Source organism: Cyrtonyx montezumae, unplaced genomic scaffold (genome assembly GCF_038088225.1).
Source record: "Cyrtonyx montezumae isolate F1298 unplaced genomic scaffold, pur_monq_1.0 scaffold_10, whole genome shotgun sequence".
Classification (NCBI taxonomy): Eukaryota; Metazoa; Chordata; class Aves; order Galliformes; family Odontophoridae; genus Cyrtonyx; species Cyrtonyx montezumae.
In genome coordinates, this window is record NW_027071826.1 from 36,401,746 (window position 1) to 36,422,931 (window position 21,186).

General features: G+C 45.4%; 1 protein-coding gene across 4 annotated transcripts in view; it reads right to left on the reverse strand.

Moving 5' to 3' along the window:
* Positions 1 to 1,430: 1,430 nt before the first annotated feature.
* Positions 1,431 to 21,186, reverse strand: part of PRDM11 (PR/SET domain 11) — a 42,813-nt gene continuing 23,057 nt past the window's right edge. The window contains exons 6-8 of one of the 4 annotated variants that reach the window (XM_065754949.1): positions 9,626 to 9,813; positions 5,895 to 6,545; positions 1,431 to 5,055 (exon numbers count right to left, since the gene is read on the reverse strand). In XM_065754949.1, coding sequence (XP_065611021.1) covers positions 2,891 to 5,055; positions 5,895 to 6,545; positions 9,626 to 9,813 — 3,004 coding nt within the window. In that variant the 3' untranslated portion in view covers positions 1,431 to 2,890. Of the gene's footprint in view, positions 5,056 to 5,894; positions 6,546 to 7,319; positions 7,442 to 9,625; positions 9,814 to 18,091; positions 18,823 to 20,565; positions 20,979 to 21,186 lie in introns of those variants that run through there. The other 3 variants (XM_065754951.1, XM_065754950.1, XM_065754952.1) reach the window with 3 other exon arrangements.

Sequence of the window (21,186 nt, forward strand, 5' to 3'; positions counted from 1 at the left end):
GAGGAGGGAAACTGCCCTGCCAGCCTCCATAGCACCCAGTGCAGCTCACAGAAAGTCTCTTTTTGTTATCTGTGCTCCTGCTGTCCCAGTTTCTGAGGCATGTGTGCACACCTGAGCAGAAGTACTCTTCCCCCATCTGCCTGTCTCTAAACATCTAAGTTTACCTTGCTCATCTCCAGGCCAGGGACTTATGGAGCAACAATTCTTCCACAGGGACTCACTTTTTGCTTTTTACATCTTCTTAAATCATAACTAATGGGAGGACCTGCCAGCTCCCTGGAAGAAAACAGTCTGGCAAAAAAAAAAACCCAAACAATTAAGGCAATACCATCAGGAAAGCCATAGACATCTTGTACAGAGATCCCTGTGATGTGGCCACACAAAGAGCTGCCTTGCTTACTGTGCCAGAGCATTTCCACTTAACTCTTGCTCCTTTAGATAAATGGGTCAATTTGATCACATAATTTATCAGGAAAGACAGGGAAAAAATGTAAATAAAACACTTTATGCAAATAAAACCATTTTTTTGCTTGCTAGGCGTTCCATACTGATGCCCAGGCACAATGCCCTGGCCTAGCTTGTGACATGCCTGAGGGCTGCAGGAGACAATCCAGGGGCCCTGGCACATTAGCTCTGACTGTCCCAATGAGCCAGAAGTGGGCAGCACATGTCATCTGAGGTACCGCAGGGGGGAAAGGGAGTAAGTGCTATGGATTGCAGCCCACCAGCCTAGCAGGGGCTGTTCTGCCAGGGCAGGGGACGGAAGGGTTCATCCTACGAGCACTCCAAGCAGGCTCCACCTCTCCTCCTCACCACAGGGATAGAGGGGAAGCATTTCCAAAGCTCTGACAAACAGCAGCTGAGTCGTGTCCTTGAGTGTGAGAGCTGATATGGTGGGCAGTGGCTTTGCTGCATACCAGTGTCCACTGTGCAGGTCTACTGAGGGCAAACAGGTTAGTGGGAGGTGAGTGAGATCTAGGTAGAGGTGCGTGTTTTCCCGGGGAAGACAGTGTGTGAACCCTGGCAGTGAAAGTGACTCTGAAAGAGATCGGTTCCAAACATGCTACATCTCCATTGAAAACAAACAAAAAAGTTTAAAAAATAAAATAATATTATATATATATATATATATTTATATAAATGAAAAGCTATCAACTAGCAGCAATGGTTCTAGAGATATCTTAGCACCAAGACCAAGGGCAGGGGGGTAACAGGAGAAAGGACAGGTTCAGTGTTGCTGATACCACCATCATGTTTCCAAACAACACAGCTTGGCACAAAGCTCATCCCTCTGGGAAGTGAGAACTTGTCAGCTCAAGAGACCTTCTGGACAACAACTTCTCACTCCCATGATGGTCTGGTCAGGTTGGTGCTGTCCATGCCACATCAGCGGGGCAAGGCACTAGCATCTGTGGAGTTTTTGCACCGTTTTAGTTTCTTAATTTTTTTTTTTTTTTTTTTTTTGCTTTTCTAACCTGAAATGATATTGTGTGAACGAGTGGAGCTCATTTACTTTAAAAGAATAAAATGACAAAGAACCCCAAGCCCACACAGAACAATCTCCTTTGTGATAGAAGGTGCAAGTCCCCTGTTAACATTTTGGCTGGACTCCGCATCCCTTCAGAAAAGGAAGAAATATTTCACAGGAAGAAGCAGAGCATCCCTTCTTCCTGCTGTCATCAGTCTGCTGTGCTGTGGAACATGTTACCTTGGTCACAAGAGAATACATGAACCTTAACAGGACATCATCACATGTTTATAATCCAAGATAATCTTGCATTGATAGCCCCTGCCACCAAACTGCAGCAGGTTTTTCTTTCAGTTATTCCAAACAAAACAAAACAAAAACCCCACAACAATCTAGGATTATAAAGACAGTATAAATAATGTAAATTAGAATATAATTTTTTAAGCCTTTGAATCTCTGCCCAGAGATGGCTCTTGACTCATTGGCTGTCTAGCTTCCACAGCAGCCCTGGTTTTGAATGAATAGTTGTGTATATATATATATATATATATATATGTATATATATATATATTTCCTACAATATAAAAATATAAATGCAAAAATTTCCCCCTGCCTTCTCTACTTTGCTATTTTATAGTGTGCACATGACATCATGTTATAATATACATATGATAGACTGATACTACGGTTATCGTAAAAGGAGCTGAAAGCCAAGTATTACTCTACAGCCCAAAAGTAGGGAGAACTCAGAAAGGGGTATCACAGTTTAGTGGAGGCATGTGTTTCTGAATCAGAAAAAAACAAAATCCTGGCCCCAGCCTTTCCTTCCTCCCGGAAACCACTGTGAGTGCAGACAGCTCCCACTCCAACAGAGAGAACCAGGTGGAGCTGGAAGATCCAGGGACAACATAAACACACAGGATGCTCTGTCGAAAATCAGAAATCTGACGGTCGTCAACGAAAGGTTCAAATGGCTCAATAAGTGAACTGAACAACGAAAAGAGAGGCAGAGATTGAAACTGAAAACAACAACACAGAAACTGACCCAACAAACTGACAACACACAAATAAAGGAAACCGCCGGGAGGAGGAGGCTGACCAAGACCAGTCATCTAGCTTATAGATCGTTAGGTTCGAACATGTAGAGTATGGCCCCAGCACATGCTTCTAAAGATTGAAATGTTGCCACCTACACTGCAGCTGCCATGGTTGGAGACACCAGTAGACTTCTAAACATTGTCTCAATCTTTAAAATTCTGCTTAGCTTCTATCAGACGCACATCGTCTTAATTTTAAATTTTTCCGTGTGGGTTTTTCCTTAATATATATAATATATATATATACTTTATATAATATATCAAAGTTTAGAGTATAGATTAACAAAAAAATATTCAACAGCTTTCTGATCTGAGGCATTCCTTCCTAAATATCGGGGTAAAACTCAGAGCCATGGTCCACGCTCTGCAACATTGGCTTCTGATCCAGAGATGACATCCTGCTCAGCATTTCAGCTGACAGCGCGTAACTATTGCCCGACTTTTCCTCGAACCAACTATCTAGTGCCCGCTTGCAATCAAAGTTGGCAATGGGCGGCCCATTGACGGCAATTGTCAACAGGTCACTGAGCTGCTCCAGTGTGAGCCGAGAGCGGTTATTTTTGCGCACTCTCTGCAGGGCGTTGCGCCCCTTCTCACAGCAGGCCGATGAGGTGGGAAGGACTTTGAGGATCTGAACTATTTTATTTAAGAGAGGGAATCTCTGTTTGTATTTACAAATGTGACTGAGTAAGTCTTTAAAACCATTTTTGGTATAATAATCCACCTTGAGTTCTCGCCACTCCATCAGCAAACTCCCTTGGGTGTCCATTCCCTCTCTGCAAACCTCTCTGGAAAATGATGGAACTGTCTCCAGGTGTTCAAATATTTGTACCATATCCTCCTTCCCATAGCTCATGAGCTCATCAGTGCTTCTGGGCCAAGCTGCAAGGTCAAATACCTGACAGGCTTTCACAAATGTCCGGCTACGGGAATCGAACCTTTGGGCTAGGATCACCTGGGTCTTCTGGCAGATCTTTTCTCTGATGGACTGGAATTTGGCTTCAGCCACCCGTAGGTTTTTCACAGCAATGCCATTAAAGCTTTCACGGAAGTTTTCCTCAAATTCCTGCAGGTACTCCCCAGGTGAGTCTGCTAGCCGACTGATCTCCTGAATAGCTTCCTCTATTTTATCATCCACTTGAGACACAAGAAGGTACTCCCCTTGGAAGACGTAGGCAAGGCGTGAAAGTACGGCGATCACATCCAGCAGGAAGTAGATAAGTTTAATTGACTGGTAGTCCATCAGGAACTGCAGGAGAGCCAAGGCAATTGCAGAAGCATCTGCCCTTTGGGTCTGGCCACTAACATCTTTGAGATGGGCCACAACCTCAAGGTAATCCTTGATGAGAGCATTGAGCACATTCTGCTCCCCAATTATCCACTTCACTGCTCGAATGTCACCCAAGAACTCAGTCTCCTCACAGAGAGTGGAAGCAGTGACCCTCAACTCACACATGAGTCGGGGTGAGTAACGATAGAAACTGAGCAGCTGTTTCAGATTGTTTTCCAGCTCCTCCAGGCACGGCAGTTCTTTCCCACTGATTGCATCCAAAATCTCCAAATGGGGTCTGTGTACCATAAAGGGCAAGCAGAGAAGCCATGGCAAAGTCTTTCTGATTGTCATGAACAAGTTTGCTCTCAGGCTGGCAGTAATGTTAGCACCATCGACTCCCAAGCCAATAGTTGGCTTCTCATCCTGCAACCGAATTCCCAGGCTGGAAAAGGCCCTGTCTAATGCTTGGAGGTAACTGTCTGTTGTAGAAAAGCCCAGTTCCTGAAGAGACAGGAATTCAGTTGCTGGAGGCCCATCACTGCTTGTGTACTGTACATATACTGCAACTGTGTCAGCAAGCACATCATCACTCTGCCCATCCAAAATGATGCTGAGGAAGGGAGACTGTCGGATGCGTTCAACCAGGTCCTCCCGAAGAGCCCGGGCAATATGGTGGATTAAGATTTGGCAGTCTCCTTCATTCATGTATTGATCCACCACCTTGAGTTCACACTTTCTCAATAGTTCTGCCAGAGGCCGAAAGTCATAGTAGGGCCTGCCCTCCAGTGCCAAGTGGTAGGCTGTATTGAAGAGCAAAGTCATATTTCGGCACATCTCTTCTGTCTTCTCTGGGTGCATTCTGAGCTTGTAAAGCTGCAGGCACTTCTTGTGGAGGTTGCTCTGGCTATGAAGTTTTATTGTGTGTATCTTGAACTGCTTTGAGCCAATGATGAAGGCTGAAGTCCGAGAGGATTGCACTGTGTATTGCCTACAGACATGGCACCACATTTCATTCAATGTTGGGGAGTACCGCAGAAACCAAAACTTTTTAAGCCACTCTTGCTTAAACCGCCGTATTCTCCGTCCCGTTGCAGAAGACATCTTGGAAGGCTCGTCTGTAGCAGCAATCATTTCATTGGAAACAGATTCATCAGCAGAATCCACCTCCTGGTCATCATCCTCCATGATGGTGGGAACAGAGATGATACTTTCTGAAGCTGGAAAAAAAAAAGAGAAGGGGGGGGGGGGAAAGGTATAATAAAGCATTTACCAAGACTGAGTTAGAGAAGCATCCTACAAGAGATGGTAGAATGCTGCCTGATGAGCTGGCCACACCCTGCCCACAACCTCAATGGCTAGAATTTGAATAACAGCTTTTAAGGAAATACAAATCGATGTTTCTCCTTATGAACTTAGTCTCCACCATGCCACAACAGACAGAAAGAAATGATATTACATCCTGGCTACTTGCACAATGCATGGTGTGACCCAAATGTTCCTTTGGTGAAGGCTCCTGCTGCTCAATAGATTGTTCCTGGAAGAAATGAAGCATCTTCAGAAAGGGACACGTTTGTGTTAAGGCAGTGGAGAAAACAGAGTGCTTTCCAATGAGGAACACAGTGGGACATCATTTCATACACAAAGAGCACACATTCCAGTGTTAACCACTGAGTCGTTCAGACTTTCAAGCAGTGTTTCCTGGTAGTATGTAAGACACTGTGGATGAGCTTCCGCTGAAAAAGAATGCATCAAAAATACAGCAAACAAACTGTCTGCAATGGAATGTCTTTTTTATTGGCAGTGCATGATTGATTACAACGGCAACAAATAGAGCAAGTTGTCGTACAGAGTCTTTCCCATACTTCACAGACTTCCACAGTGCCCACAACGTCAGCTGTCCCATTCGTTCACAAAACCTGACAATGAACCTTCCACGGAAACACTTGTTCACCTGAATACTCAGAGCAAAATGCTTTAGATGGGTACACTGCACACAGGCATCTCAAAACTTTCCTTAGGCAGGATTTGGAGAAGGCTGATACTCGGCAAGGCTTACCTGTAGGGTCTGAGAACTCTTGGAGCTCAGGTACCTGGGGTGGTAGTGCAGGTGGCTCAGGTAACTTCCCAGATCTCAGCATGTCTAACTCAGCTTGTAGTTCTCGGATTTTCCTCTTCAGACGGATGCAATTGGGGCAGAAGGAGGTGGTAGGAATTTCGTGAGAGTTGCCTTCTGCAGAGGCCAGTGACAGCTCAGTAGGGCTGTCTGCTTTCAGAGATAGAGGCTCTTCTTCCTCATCTTCAAGGACTCCCACTTCTTTGGCAGAACTGAAAGAGGACCCACGAGGGACCTTCCACTCCTCTTCACTCCGGTTTCTGCTGAGGTTTAGGGAGCCATGCTGCATAGCACTGCCACATCTCTCAAAGATCTCTTCAGCCTGGTATTTAGATGCTGTTCTTACGGAAAGTGGTGTACTTGTTGCTAACTGTTTCTCTTCGAATTTGGCAGACTCCAAAGAAGCCTCCAGGACATCTTTGAAAATGAGGTCAATCTTTTTTTTCTTTGTTTGGGGGTGAGATTCCCCCTCATCGTAGCTGCGTTTGTAGGGGCTCTTCCCTTGCTTTAACGTGGTGAGGTGGAGTGGACCCCTTGTGTCCTCTTGATTTTCTTCATTCTTTTCTGACTTTTCCCTCTGTAACTTTTTGTCTCCTAGAAAGGAAAATGAGTGGTGGGGATTATCACCAGGAACCGACCAGCATCTCTCAATCTAAAACTCAAATGAAAAAAAAAAACCAAAACCAAAAAGGCAGACTGAATCCCTGCAGGTCTGCAGGTTGTGTTACAAGCCAGGGAACTGAAACAACTCAGCGGAAACCAAGGCTCGCAAGAAGAAGAGCTCTACTAATGGGCATGTCTATAAAAACAGAGACAGTCCTGGGTAGCCACAGCAGAGTAGGACCCACACACTTTTAAGAGAAGAGAAACTACAGGCAGCTTGTTTAACCTAGTGGTACAACCAATCTGTGCTGGAAGGAGCCTAGACAGCAGTCACTAATCACAGTGGAACCGAACACCCAGAGCCCAATGCCATTTTGGCTGGCTAGAAGACCTGTGCCTGTTTTGACTTGGTAAAAGGTATCAAATGTACAGCAGTGCAGCAAGAGATTCAGACTGTTTCACGAGAACCCCAGCATCAATGTATGGCATAGCACAAAGATCGCAAACCATTTTACTCTCCTTCAGTTTGGAGGCTGCTCCAGAAATCCAAAGGCAAAGGAGTAAAAATGACTTGCACACTTAAGTCCCAAGGTATGTATTGTCAACTGAGCTATAACGGGTGTCTGCCTTCCAAGGATGGGGCATCTAGCTTGTGCCAGCGAAGTCTAAGAGCATGGCCATTCAGTGATTAAAAAATAATAATAAAAGCAACCTCATACAAATCATTATTTGCTTAAAATAAAGGGAATAGCCAGATTTCCTTACCTGGAAATTCAAAAGACGATAGGTTTGGCTCAATTTCCATCATTCTTCTATCTTGTAAATAACTTCAAGCATTGATGGCTTCCCAAACAAGACGCTGCTTTATGCTGTTTTTGCTTTTGTTTGCTTTTAAAGAATATTCATGCTTTCATAAGAGTTATGGAGCAAAAGCTACTATTCCCCTCTAAGAAGAGAAATTCTAAGAATGCAGAAAAGATGCAAGACTCAAAACAGTTAGAGTAAGGCACCACAAAAATGGCTGGCCTGGATGGCAGGGGTCTTGTACTGGGTTTTGATGCCAGCTGGGAATCTCATCCACTTCTTGAGTGAATTCGTAACAACGGACCTGGTTTGCAACGCATCCTGTTGGGAGATTTTCTATGGGCAGAGCTTTGGGTCTCTGTTCTAACATTTTCCTTGTTATGGACTGTAACAACTATTAGAAGAGGGAGGGATTTAGAGAATGGATCCTTCTTCTTTCTCCATGATTTCTTCCCCTAGCCAACCGAATGATTTGGCCCTATGGGAAAGCTAGAGATCACACAGCGATCCCTTGTATCACTGTTTTTAACTCCATTGATGAGGCTGGTCAGAAACCACCAACAGAGACAAAACCTGGGGACCACGTTACTTTTTTTTGAGTTAGTAAAGCTTGCCACTTCACTTGACAGGCTCAACTGCAGGGAATTTGGAGTCTTTTAAACATAAAGCAGACAAACAGATTTGTATGCCCTTCCCTAATCAACTCCCAGTGCCCACCTGGCTGTGGCTGCAATGCTTCTCCAGCCTAGCAGCAGCCCTGCATAATGCTTGCTTTAAAGAACACCTCTGCACTCCTTCACCAAATGCAGCCCAGAGCCCAGCTGGATAGAAGATAAGCTCCTGGAGATGTCAGGTGTTTCCAAGAGGGCCTTTGCAGCCACCTGAGCTTCCACCTGAGTGTGTGGTAGGATATGGCGAGTCCTCGGGAGTACACAGGCAGATCTCTACATACTCAGAGCAGCTTAGCAGGCTGTGACTTATCACTTCAGCTCATGCAAACCATGACACCATGATTAACTGTTACTAAAGGCAAGTGTGGTAGGACAGGATCCTTGCTTCCAGCCTTGGTGCCCCTCCAGACTACTTCTGCAACACAGCTGTTCTGAGGACACAGTCTGTCTTCTGCAGTACTTTCAGAAAGTATTAAGTCACCTGGACAGCTAACATCTTCGTGGGATGTGTACCTAACCACTCAGTGATTGATAAGATCATTAACACAAAAACACACACTCAGATGTGGGAATTGCCCAAGAACAGCCATCAAGATGTAACACTGCAAGTGCATAAGAACTCCAAGGTGATGGAGGACAACCAGCTTTTTCAGGACAACTTGTCCACCCCATGCTTAACGAGGAGACACCTTTTACCAAGTCAAGGCAGCAACAGCAGCTGTGTAATAATATACATGGGAATCTTAATTAGAAAGTTATATTTAGTGTGGCTGCCCCTCTGAGGCCCTGCTGTTCTGTGGCTAGGCCTGGAAAGAAATGCCCTTAATTAACTTCAGTTCTTAGCATTGTACAGATGAACAGATGCATTAAGAATTTTTGCCTTCCTCTAAAGCTTCCTGTGTTGCTCACATTACATTGACCTAAAGGACCGCTGGGTTTATTCCAGCATGACTATTGCTAAGATAAGATAATGATTTTCATCCAGGGAAGAATCAGGCTGGCAAGTACAAAGCCTCCTGTACTTTGTACAAGCACACTAAGGTTGTGAGACTAAGGAGTCTCTAGCTGATGTCGCGCTGATCCCAAATTATCTTTCTGAAGAAAGAGGAGATAAATTAAGCCAGGAAAATCAACATACAAACATACCAAGGAAATCTCTCTTAGGCATACACACAAAACCAGCCAGAGCTCCCTCACAAGAGCCAGAAAAAGCATCATGGTCAAAGAAAAACCCAGTGCCAGACTGTGGGACCACCAGCTTGGCAATTCCGTCTTGTGACAGAGGAGCTCTGTGTTCCCTGGGAACTGTATGAGGCCCTAGTAGCACAAAGATGATACAACACAGCACAACACGGCACAACACAACATGACACAACACAAATAATTATTTCACGATCTCCAAAACAGTGTTAACATCATTCTTCTTGTACACTCATCCATTGCACAACTGGAGGCTCTTGCCAAGACATGAGCTGCTTGTAGAAACACAACTCTCCCTGCACAGCCTAGGCATCACCTACTTTATCTACTACATCTGGTGCAACAAGGGTGATGGGCAACAGGGACTGGGGAGAGGGCAGAAGAAGAGGGACTCACCTCTTGTTAGATTTCTGTTGATGGTCTCCTGGGACATACTATGCAGCCGCTTCATGTAATCCTCGCTGTACCAGACCCGCAGCTTCTCCCCAGGCCGGATGTCACGACAGGCACGGAAGTAAATCCTCTCACTGTGCTGGAAGGCCATCAGGTTCTGCTCCCTCTCCTCCCGGGAGATGATCACGTACCTGAGTATGAGGTGACAAGGCAGGTATGAAGCACGAACTTCCCTCCTACAGCCCCCCTTGCACCAGGATGATAACCACGATGATACCAGAATGGCCTTAAGAAAGAGCCATCGACACAGCCAGACTGGAAAGCATGGAGTTATAAGTAATGATGTGCAAACTGCCAAAGATACAGGACAACGAGCATGGACACCTAGGGAACACCAATCCAGTGAGTCCATTTCTGTGGGAAAGGGACTACAACAACGTACATCCAACCTGAAGGAGCACCTCTGCCAGTCATAGAGATACAGCCTCTCAGTGGCAGAAGCTTCTTTTTAGTGATGGAAGCAAGGACTTCTGGATTCCCTATCATCACTTCATATCCGAGGCCTCCCTTGTTCTCAGAGACATCCTGAATATGGCAGAGTTTTTCTGCCAGTCTCTTCCCCAGGCATTGTCTTCCTTTCTAAGAGAATACCTATTTCCTTGCTTCTCTCCTCTTGGACAAGCAAAACTGAGATACTCAAGAGAAGGACACACATCCAATGTTCACAATGCTATTTACTGGTAGTCCAAAAGGAGATGAAGGAAGTATCAGTACTGGAAGATTTTTTACTTGGACATTCAATCCTGCAAGTCTGGGGAAATCCTAACTGCCTGAAACAAAGCACTACACTGTGGGATCTCCCAGCAGTGATGACAAAAAGATCTCTTTCTGAGCATGGGATTTGTTTTCCTGATTTAAATCAACAAAGTTTCAGCTCTTTTCTTCTGTGTACCTTGGTAAGACAAACAAGGACAAGCAGGACCTTTCACTCCTTGTTTTCTTGTTAATGGAAATGAAAAGGCTTGGTAATAATGGCTTCAGCTGCTGCCATGTACAGGCTGATAACAATTGCCTGGGACTAGAAGATCTAGCAGGTCTGACTGGTTCACAGCTGAAGTCCATTTCCTCTCTTATGCCACTTGACTCATTTATTTATCGCTTCCTGCTGCAGTGACACTAATGGAGACGAGCACTATGCTGTTACTAGTTCTTGTCCAAAAAGTCCCTTCTAGCTATTGAGTATTTCTTTGGTTGAAGGAAGCTGTCAATTTCTCCTTGAATGCTCTCTCCTTTTTTGGCCACAAGTGTGCATAGACAAAGGCACTAGCCCTTGTGTATGAGACTATACTAACTCACACATAAGGTCATAAGCTCAGTCGAACTTCCTGCAAAACACAGAAAGTGCTCTGGCAGTGTCTCAGACTGCCAAAGGCTCAAGCAGTTCCAGTCGTAATGCTAAACAACTATGCACGTGCCTGAAATCAGTTGTGTTTTTCTCATGTTTGTTATCAGGATGCTCTGCAATCTCCAGCAGTTATTTAAGCAGCCAGCTCAGACACTGTCAAAATAGGCCAAACATTGACTTTTATTAACTTTTTTTTTTTTAAATCACAAAACCAAAGACCACCAGTTTGTACATTTAAGAAGGAACAGGAGCAGTGTGGTGGAAAGGATGTCCTACCATGGTGCTCAGCTGCTGTGCCAGGCTGGCACTTCTGCTGTTTTTCATTACTCTGCTAAAGCTGTGCTGGGCATTCAGATGGCCCTACCACAGTACTTATGAGATGCAGCCATTTGCCACAGTCAGTTTGATGCTCTGCCACATAGGTGATCCTCAAAGACGCTCTCCCCAGCATCAGGAAAATGCCAGGCTGCTTTCTAGTGACAGCCAAGGAGAGACCTTGCAGCTGCTCCACATCTCCCTGCTGCCCACCTCCTGCAGCCCCCACTGCCTGCTGGCAGCGTGCCACACAGCCATGCACTCCAACCTCCTGCCACTGGCACTTGGAAGCCTCACCATGAGAGAGCCCTTAACTGACAGCTGCTGAATAATCTGGCCTTTACTGCATTTCTTCAGTGCTGCTGGCAGCTAAGAACTGGTTTTGAAACAGGAAGGTTTGTATCTGCAGTGTTTTCCTGAGGTAACATGAATGAGGATGAGATCATCCACATAAAAGAACAACTTTCCTGCCAATGCTGCCCAGCCCTGACTTAGCCCCACAGGTTAGGAAGGTTTACGACAAATCCAAATGCCACCTGTCAGGCTAAAATGCTGCACAGTGCTGCTGCACGTCATGGGTTTGAGGTGTTCTTCTGGACAGAGGAAACCAATCCAAAACCCAGAGTCTGCTCAGCAAGACAGGGACACAAGCTGCCTGCTGAGGAGAGTCCCAGCCCAACGCTCACAGCACTGGGGCAAAAAGCCACCTTGGTTCAGACACGCGAGAGAGGCATGGCACTTCTAGGACAGAGAGTGTCATGAGAGAGCCTGAGCCCTACAGAAGCCAGATGGGACCACTGCTAGGGCAGGCCCTGCCACCCAGATCTGCCAGCAGGTCACTTTGTCTGCCCTGAGGCACAGACCTCCCAGCACTGGGATGGACCAAGCTCAGGGCACGGCTTGAGAGTAATGCAGATTCTGCCTAGGCTGCTCAGAAGAAGCCATGACAGTCCTGGCACCACAGGAGAGCAGCTATAAGCTTCTGCTTGCTGCTGCAAAGCTTGGACTAAACCCACGGTTCCTTGCTCCGCAGGATGACTCTTCCTGCAGCCACTCTAGCTCATCACTTTTCTCTAATCCGTGGCTCTCTCAGGAAACCAATTTGCCAAATTTTGGGTTAGTCCAGTGAGCACACTCAAAAAAATCATCCAAGCGTATTCTAGCCAACAGGGCACATTTATCCCCAGCTGCAGCAAGGGAATAGGAACAGCCAGGAGAGATGGTGAAGAGCAGTGGGAGACCCCCCCTACAGTCAGGGGCTCAGGCCTCTAACCCTCTCCCTAGGATTTACACCATGCCTTCCCCTTCCCTTGCCAGCACAGAACACCACCAGGAAAAGGCTGCAGGCCTTTCCAAAATGGAGGTGGGGAGCACCTCTGCAGAGGAAGGTGCTGCAGGAGAGCTGCTAGAGGCCCACAGAGTGCTACCACAACACCCCACCTTGTCTCTCTGATGCTGAGCACTCCTGAGGAGATTCATCAGCTGTGACGGGTACAATCCAGAGCGATTTGATGCACGTTCAGACCAAAATTTGGTGAGAGAAACAAACGACTCAACAGGAGCTGTGTTAAAAGTGTTATATCTTTATTGCAACCTTAACAAAAATATTTTGAGAATTTTTTAGCATGAACAAGGCATGAGGATAGTGGGACTGAGCACAGCAGTTTGCTTTGACACAAGCACTTACTTCAACAGCCAGTTAACATGCCGTGTGCAGGTGTAAGTATCCTTTGCAAGCCAGTACATAAAAGCCACTCCACCGAGGAGTCTACACAGGGCAGGCAATAGGTCTCCAGGTCTAGGCCAATTTGTACCAGTCAAAAGGAAACTGGGGGAGAATGATCTATAATCCCCAACTCTGGGGGGGCTGTACCGACAACCAGAGTTCCTGTGCCAAGACAACAGGCATTTGTGCAGGCAAACTGATGGCAGCAATGATACCAACAACACCCCTAACTCCCCTCAGTGCTGAGCACTGCAAGGAGCCTCCTCCTCTGCTGACTGGAGTGTTCCTGCATGGGATCCCCCCAGACAACGTCAAAGGAGCTAACCGTATCAAGTATATTCATGGGAAAACATCAGAAGGGACCAATTATTATAAAAATATAAAATACTATCTCTGATATATAGCAGCAGCACTGTAATGACTCAGAAAGCCTTTAATACATACCACCATTTTTCAGTTCTCTGTGATTCATATTATTAGATCCACTTCCAGCATTTTGCCCAATGTTCCCTTCAAGTGATCATGTTTGCAGAATACGAACAGTACAAGAGAAGTAAAAGGATGTCCTCACAGCAAGGTAAGTACCCTGCTCTGGCACCAGCACTACAAGGCACTTCCTCTGTACAAAACCAAACTGGGCCACTCCTCACAAGAGAGTTTTCTCTTTACAAGAGCTCTACTTCCTTGAGCAAGGGCCTTTTACCACACCACTAAAAATAAATTACTTGAATTAGAACTACAGAACAATTAAAAAGAAAAAAAGGAAAAGCACATCAGGAATGTCTGACACAGGAGGCATACAGTCACCAGAGGAGCTAGTGCACTATGCTTTCAAAGGACAGGCCAAACAGACTAATGAAGAAGATCCTCCAAGAAGACTTATGACATCTTCCTGCTATCCTGTGCTGCCTATGCTCAATTCCTGCTGAAATGTATACAGCTGTTACGGTTTTATGATTTTTGTTGAATTGTTGATATTCCACATCATGACATCATGTGGTGTATTGGGAGTTGGAGAGTTAATGCTCCAGCTCTGTGGATCGTCAATAGTTCTGGGTGTACCTGTCTCAGAAGAGAAGAACTACATTCCCCAGAGGACTGTGCGATGCTTTGCATTTTTACATATTTCTGCCCAGAGGGAAAGATAAAAACTGTCTGCGGTCATGGGACTCTCTCTTCCCTTCGGGACTGAGCTCGGCAGTGGGTGTTTGCTGCAGCCGTCCACCTTCAGCGTTAGCGTAAGGCCTTCGGTTTATCGGACACACTCTTGCTCATTTTATTTGATCCATTTGCCTCAATTCCAATTATATTATATTATATTGTGTTATTTTCTGCCAGTGCTGAGCTGGATGTTCAAAGGGACAACTCCCTTTACCCATCATGCTACTGATGCCACTTGGAGTAAATAGACTGCACTGATTACACAGCGAGCCGTCCAGGAATCCTGGAGGTGATCATGGACTGGCCTGAAGGTAAAAAGTTTGGAACAACGACAGCAGAGGAGGTGTCACGTGCTAAAGAAGTCCAACCATATAATGAACTACCAGACAACGAAAAGAGATATGCCCTGTTCACAGATGGATCGTGTCGCATTGTGGGTAAGCACCACAGATGGAAATCTGCTGTGTGGAGCCCCACATGACGAGTTGCAGAGGCCACTGAAGGAAAAGGAGAATCAAGTCAGTTTGCAGAGGTAAAGGCTGTCCAGCTGGCCTTAGATATTGCTGAATGAGAGAGGTGGCCAGTGCTTTATCTTTACACTGACTCATGGATGGTGGCAAATGCTTTATGGGGGTGGTTACAGCAGTGGGAACAAAATAGTTGGCAACGGAGGGGTAAACCTATTTGGGCTGCTGAACTGTGGAGAGATATTGCTGCCCGAATAAAGAATATGGTTGTAAAGGTGTGCCATGTAGATGCTCATGTTCCTAAGAGCCGGGCAACTGAAGAACAACAAACTAACCATCAGGTAGATCGAGCTGCCAAAGTTAAGGTGGCTCAAGCAGACTTGGACTGGCAACACAAGAGTGAATTATTTCTAGCTCGGTGGGCCCATGAGAACTCGGGCCATCAAGGAAGAGATGCAACATATAAGTGGGCTAGAGACCGAGGGGTGGACTTAACTATGGATGCTATTGCACGGGTTATACATGACTGTGATACATGTGCCACAATTAAACAAGCCAAGAGGATGAAACCACTTTGGGAGGAAGGGCGATGGCAAAAGTATAAATATGGGGAGGCGTGGCAGGTTCATTATATCACCTTGCCACGATCTCGCAGTGGTAAGCGTTATATGCTCACCATGGTAGAGGCAACTACTGGGTGGCTTGAGACATATGCAGTACCCCATGCTACTGCCCAAAACACCATCTTAGGGCTCGAGAAACAAGTCCTATGGCGACACGGCACTCCAGAAAGAATTGAGTCTGATAATGGGACTCATTTCAAAAATTCTCTTGTAAATACTTGGGCCGAAGATCATGGCATCGAGTGGATTTATCATATCCCCTATCATGTGCCAGCTTCTGGTAAAATTGAAAGGTACAATGGGTTGTTAAAAACAATGTTGAAAGCAATGGGTGGCGGAACACTTAAGCACTGGGAGAAGAATTTGTCAGAAGCCACCTGGTTGGTCAACACTCGAGGATCAATCAATCACGATGGTCCTGCCCAATCCAGCTCTCTACCTACTGTAGAGGGAGATAAGGTCCCTGTAGTACATGTGAAGAACATGTTGGGAAAAGCGGTTTGGGTCCTTCCAGCTTCTGGAGAGGGCAAACCTCTCCATGGAACTGTTTTTGCTCAGGGTCCTGGGTCTACCTGGTGGGTGATGCAGAAGAATGGGGATGTTCAGTGTGTACCACAAGGGAATTTGACGTGGGGAGAGCGCCCTCAGGAATTCTATTAGTATGTATATATGTATGTTGTGTTTATATTTAATGCTTGTTAATCATTGTTTCTTTATGTGTATGTATATATATATATATATTTATATATATATATGAAGCATGATGTAATGATGTTGAATAAGGGGTGGAATGTTATGGTTTTATGATTTTTGTTGTATTGTTGATATTCCACATCATGACATTATGTGGTGTATTGGTAGTTAAAGAGTTAATGCTCCAGCTCTGTGGATCATCAATAGTTCTGTGTGTACCTGTCTCAGAAGAAAAGAACTACATTCCCCAGAGGACTTTGCGATGCTTTGCATTTTTACATATTTCTGCCCAGAGGGAAAGATAAAAACTGTCTGTGGTCACGGGACTCTCTCTTCCCTTTGGGATAGAGCTCAGCAGTGGGTGTTTGTTGCAGCCGTCCGCCTTCAGCGTTAGCGTAAGGCCTTCGGTTTATTGCACACTCTCTCTCTTGCTCATTTTATTTGGTTCATTAGCCTCAATTCCAATTATATTGTATTATATTGTGTTATTTTCCTTTCTGATATCTTATTTAGTAAATTAGCTTTCCTCCTCAGATCGTTGCCACTGTTTTGTTCCTAGGCCCATCTCCCTTCTCCTTTTTCCCTTTTCCCCTTCCCCGGGGTGTGGGCCCGTGGGTCCCCTGCCTCAATTATCACGGTACCAGGTCAAACTGTCCTGCAAACTGGTGACAACAGCTTTCTGGTCAAGCCTATAGCTCACATGCAGAACGATAGTGGGCACTCACACTGGCCTGAATAGTTTTCCACAACCCATCTGTACCCACAATGGGACAGCACAGAGAGCTGTGTGCTAACTGTGTGTAGGTACCACCTGGACCTCTTCCTTGCTGGGGCACGATGTGATAATGGTCCAGGACTTATTCAGAGATGGGGCAGCACAGAAGGTGCAGATGTGTAAATCAAGCAGAGAACAGTCATGCTGTAAAAAGAGCTGCCAAATACATGATCCCCACACCTGAGGAGACATTATTAAAGCCTGCTTCCAGAATTTGGATTGTACATGGAAACATCATGCAGCACTAAAGCAACGAAAATGTTTTAACAGTTCTTTCTTGCATACGTATGGGGATAGAAAGCAGTACAAAGCCAACACGTTCAAAACCTTAAACTATATACCCTGGAATTTAGATGTTAACTTTTCAGAATAAGAGACCACAGCACAGATTCCATCCCAAGTAATACTGAACAAGTCCAAAGCAACTGTACTGAGGTCAACAATGTTACAGTGACACAAACAAACTGTTCTTGAGGGCAGAAAAAAGCCCTGTATCTTCCCTTATTTCTATGCAGTCTCTTACATTCTGTGAAGGGATAGATGGTTCAAAACTGAAGATTACAACATGAGAGAAAATAATATGATATAATTCTGTTTAAGAGCCATCACACTACAGCATAATTGTATTTTAACTTCAATTGTGAAATGTGGATGGAAGTTTGACATAGACTGGAGGAGAAAAAGATTAAATTCCTTTATTTCAATGCATGTGGTACTACAGCATGCAAGCACATGCCAGAGCAGCCCTTCTCAGCAGTCTAATGCCACAAGGAGCTTGGATCTTTTCTCCTGCCATTCTGATGGCAGAAAGATCTCTCAGCATTGTGCTTGATTCCCTTCCCTGCATATGCTCTGCTTTTACGTATCTTTCCCCAAATCTATGCCTAACAGTCACAATAAGCCCTGAATTGCCCATTACTGCTGAGCACAGGATAAAAATAATGAACAAGAAAATTTTAAAGCTGTAAAGGATGCATCCATTAGTTAAGACTCTGCACTGTGCATACGGTAATTTGCAGGAAGATGATGGGAAGGCAGGAGTAGGGTCAGTCTGAGGGCTGATAGCAAAGGGAGTTGTCTAAGACACTGTCACAGTAAATACTGTTTTGCAGGCACAAAGAGAGATCAAGATAATGACTCCTACTGCATCTCTTAGCTTACAAAGCACTTAAAGCATGGGGAAAACAGTAAAACCTTCTAGTCTCTAAGAATAGGAAGACACCCTACATCCCAATCTCTGTAAGGTCTGAAATTCCTCTTTGTCAGTGCAGAAGGACAGCCATACGGTTCAGCTGTTGTAATTCACAGTGCTTTGTTATATATTAGCAGGGGGACAGGTTGGGGTTAGCTGTTAACCTTCCCCACATAGTTCTAATACACATGGAGAGACCATGTGAGCATGCAGCAGCGCTGGACAGGGCAACCTTCTTTATTTTATATGAAGCAGACTAAATATGGTGTTTTCTCTTTCGTGACCTGGTAGTCCGTGCAGGAGCAGTCTGTTTTGGAGGCAGCTGTTTAGGCTCTGCACTGGGCTCAGGGGGTGGTTTGGAGCAACCTGCTTGCAGAAGAGGCCCCCATGTGACACTAGGGTTCTGTGTCCTATGAAAACTCTGGACCCCATCACGGATTTCCGATAGGGTCTGGCACATTTGGCCAACCTGACTGGTGAGATCGGCCATCTTCTGACCAATGACATGCATGCTTTCTGCCATGTCCCTGTGAATAGCCACCAGCTCCTGGCAGAACTGCCTGAACAGGTCTGTTTGTTGTAGGTGGGAATGAAGAAGCTGGCGATCAAAGCTGGAAAGAGGCGGGCTCCTTGTCCGAGGACGTGGGGATCTGCAGGACGACGAGGTGCGTGGTGAAGGATGGTGCAGTTCCTGTCTTTGGCTGACAGCTTCTGAGTGCTCCGACGAGGAAGAGGTGTGGAGGAAGGAGGGCCCGGAGAGATGGCTGATTTCTACACTGGCCCTCTGCAGCGATGAGGAGTGGTGCTCCCGAGAAGTGCCTGGCATCTCCTCATCTTCATCAGCTTAAACAGAAGAGGAAGCATGAATCATTAATGTGAATTCCCTCAGAACTCTGACTTCTGTTTCAAGATATCACAAAGCACGTGAAAAAACTGTTCCCCCCCATCCCTGCAGCCTGTAGCTTGTGGTGAGTAACTCAACATGCACTTGCTGCAATGTTAGCAGCTAGTTGACAAGCCTAGTCACAAGAAGCCTGAAGAACAGGCAAGCTCAGCCAACAGAGAAGGAACCCAAGCTGCCATGGTATCCTGTGTATAACATTACTCATTACTAGAAGATAAGTCAATTTCAGACAGTAGCAATGACTCACTTTCCCCAAAACCACAACTAGCTAGAACACTTCAGTATTTTGGAGAGACAACAGTTCCTGGCCATTAGTCCAGCCCCAAAACATCCCTGACACTGCGCTCATACTATTTCTTACATCCTCATCACCAAGAAGACACTGACATAGAACCCACTGCTCACAAAATCTGTACTGCAAGGCACCTATGTGGCTTGCCACCACCGAGTAAAGTAACCAGACAGACAGGCATAGAAGCAACCAGGCAAGTACTCGATGAAAAATGAAAACCAAAGCAAAATATCACTGGAAATTTCTCATTAGACTGATAAATAGTTAGCGATTTGCCAGTTTGTGTAAGAAACCATGCCAAGCGTAAGAAAAGATGACATTTCTCTTGTTGCAACAGCACTCTACCTGCTTGCTCAAGGTGTGTTAATTTTACCTCTGAAATAGAGCAACTGGCTTCCAAGATAGATGAAAAGAATGACCAAGTATCACTTGTTACTACCTGAAAGATTTTTCTCCTGGCATTCCTACTAACATTGTTAGATCAGATGTAAGGTGTTGTCCTTGCATTCCTACTAACATTGTTGTCAGATGTAAGTTAAGATCTAATGTGGTAGGACAGTGCCATCCACAAAGTACTAATTGCCTTACTTCCAACAAGTTATCCACTCCTTCTCTCCTGTGTATCTCTAAAAGCTCACAGACCAAGAAATTCTACTTCCAAACTAGAAAACCATATGTATGCAACAGGGGAAAGACTCAAAATTCAGTTTGTGGTTCAGCGCTGGAAGGTATCCAAGAGTTGTGGTGTAAGAAGATTTAATTTAGAAAGCAGGGACAGTCGTTTCTTTAAAAAAAATTGTCAAGAAGGGAGCCATCATCATCTACTTTTTTCAGAAGCACTTCCACTGAGCCTTCATACCACTAGTACGAAGCCATTAGTGGCCTGGCTTCATAACATGAATGTTGATGATCACTGAGCTACCTCAAAAAGCCCTCCTGGAAGATAGCTGCAGTGATCCACTAGTGACAGCCAAGGGCTCACAGCCTGAGAGCACTGCTATTTTAAGTGGTACACGTGAGATGAAGAAATCCTAATCCTTCACAAATACTCTTTCACAGACTGGAGACAGTTGCTCTTCAACTACCGTTCTCTGACTTGCAGGATTAGTTCAGGCTTATGACCTGTTAAGAAAGTGGAATCCAATATCTACCCTTAGAAGACAGAATGAAAAAGAACTAGATAATTAGATAAAGATGATCTCAGCTTTCCTTCAATCCATCTCATCACCCCATGATCACCAGAGAAGGCAAGGCTGACTTGAAAAAAACACTGCAGCACAACCTGGCTTGATGGGCAACCCAGCACCTCACGAAACACACAGTGCTCTTCCAGTGTCAAACTGAGATAGGCAAGCATAAGACAAAGAGGTGTTAAGGCAATGATACTTACAGCTTGTTGACGGGCTGTCAACCACATCTAGATCCGCTCTCCGAAAGCTGTGCACATGGTGTGGTGAATGCAGCGTTGACTCAATAGCTCTCTCATGGGCAGTCAGGACGATGGCTGAGGGCCGCCCCTTGCTGCTGGGGCTAGAAAGGGATCTCTGCATGAATGCCAGTTTGTCCTTGGTCCTTCTCTTCATGTCGTCCCATCTGTGTTTAATGTCTTTTACAGACCTGGGGACCTGGCTGACTGATGTGATCTGCCTGGCTATGTCTTCCCAGATCTTGTCCCTGTCAGCATGGGACAGACGCACTGTCTCCCTCCCAAACAGGGTGGCTTCATTTCGGGTCACCTCTGTGACCAGAATGTCCAGTTCTTCCTTGGAAAACTTGGGCTTCCTCTTTCGTTCAGCCATGTTCCTTGAGTTGAACATCCCACAAAGCACAATTGGGTAAAAGGAAATCAGCACAAAGCATCCCCCTCCATCCAACAGCTTGACCAGTGCTGCACTTGGGCAGAGGAGTTTGGTGGGATCCAGCTCCCCCCCCCACCTGCAACAACCTCAGTTTTCTCTCAATCGTATCACAGAAAAGTAACCGCTTTGTTTTTAAGAAGCGACGTTCAAGC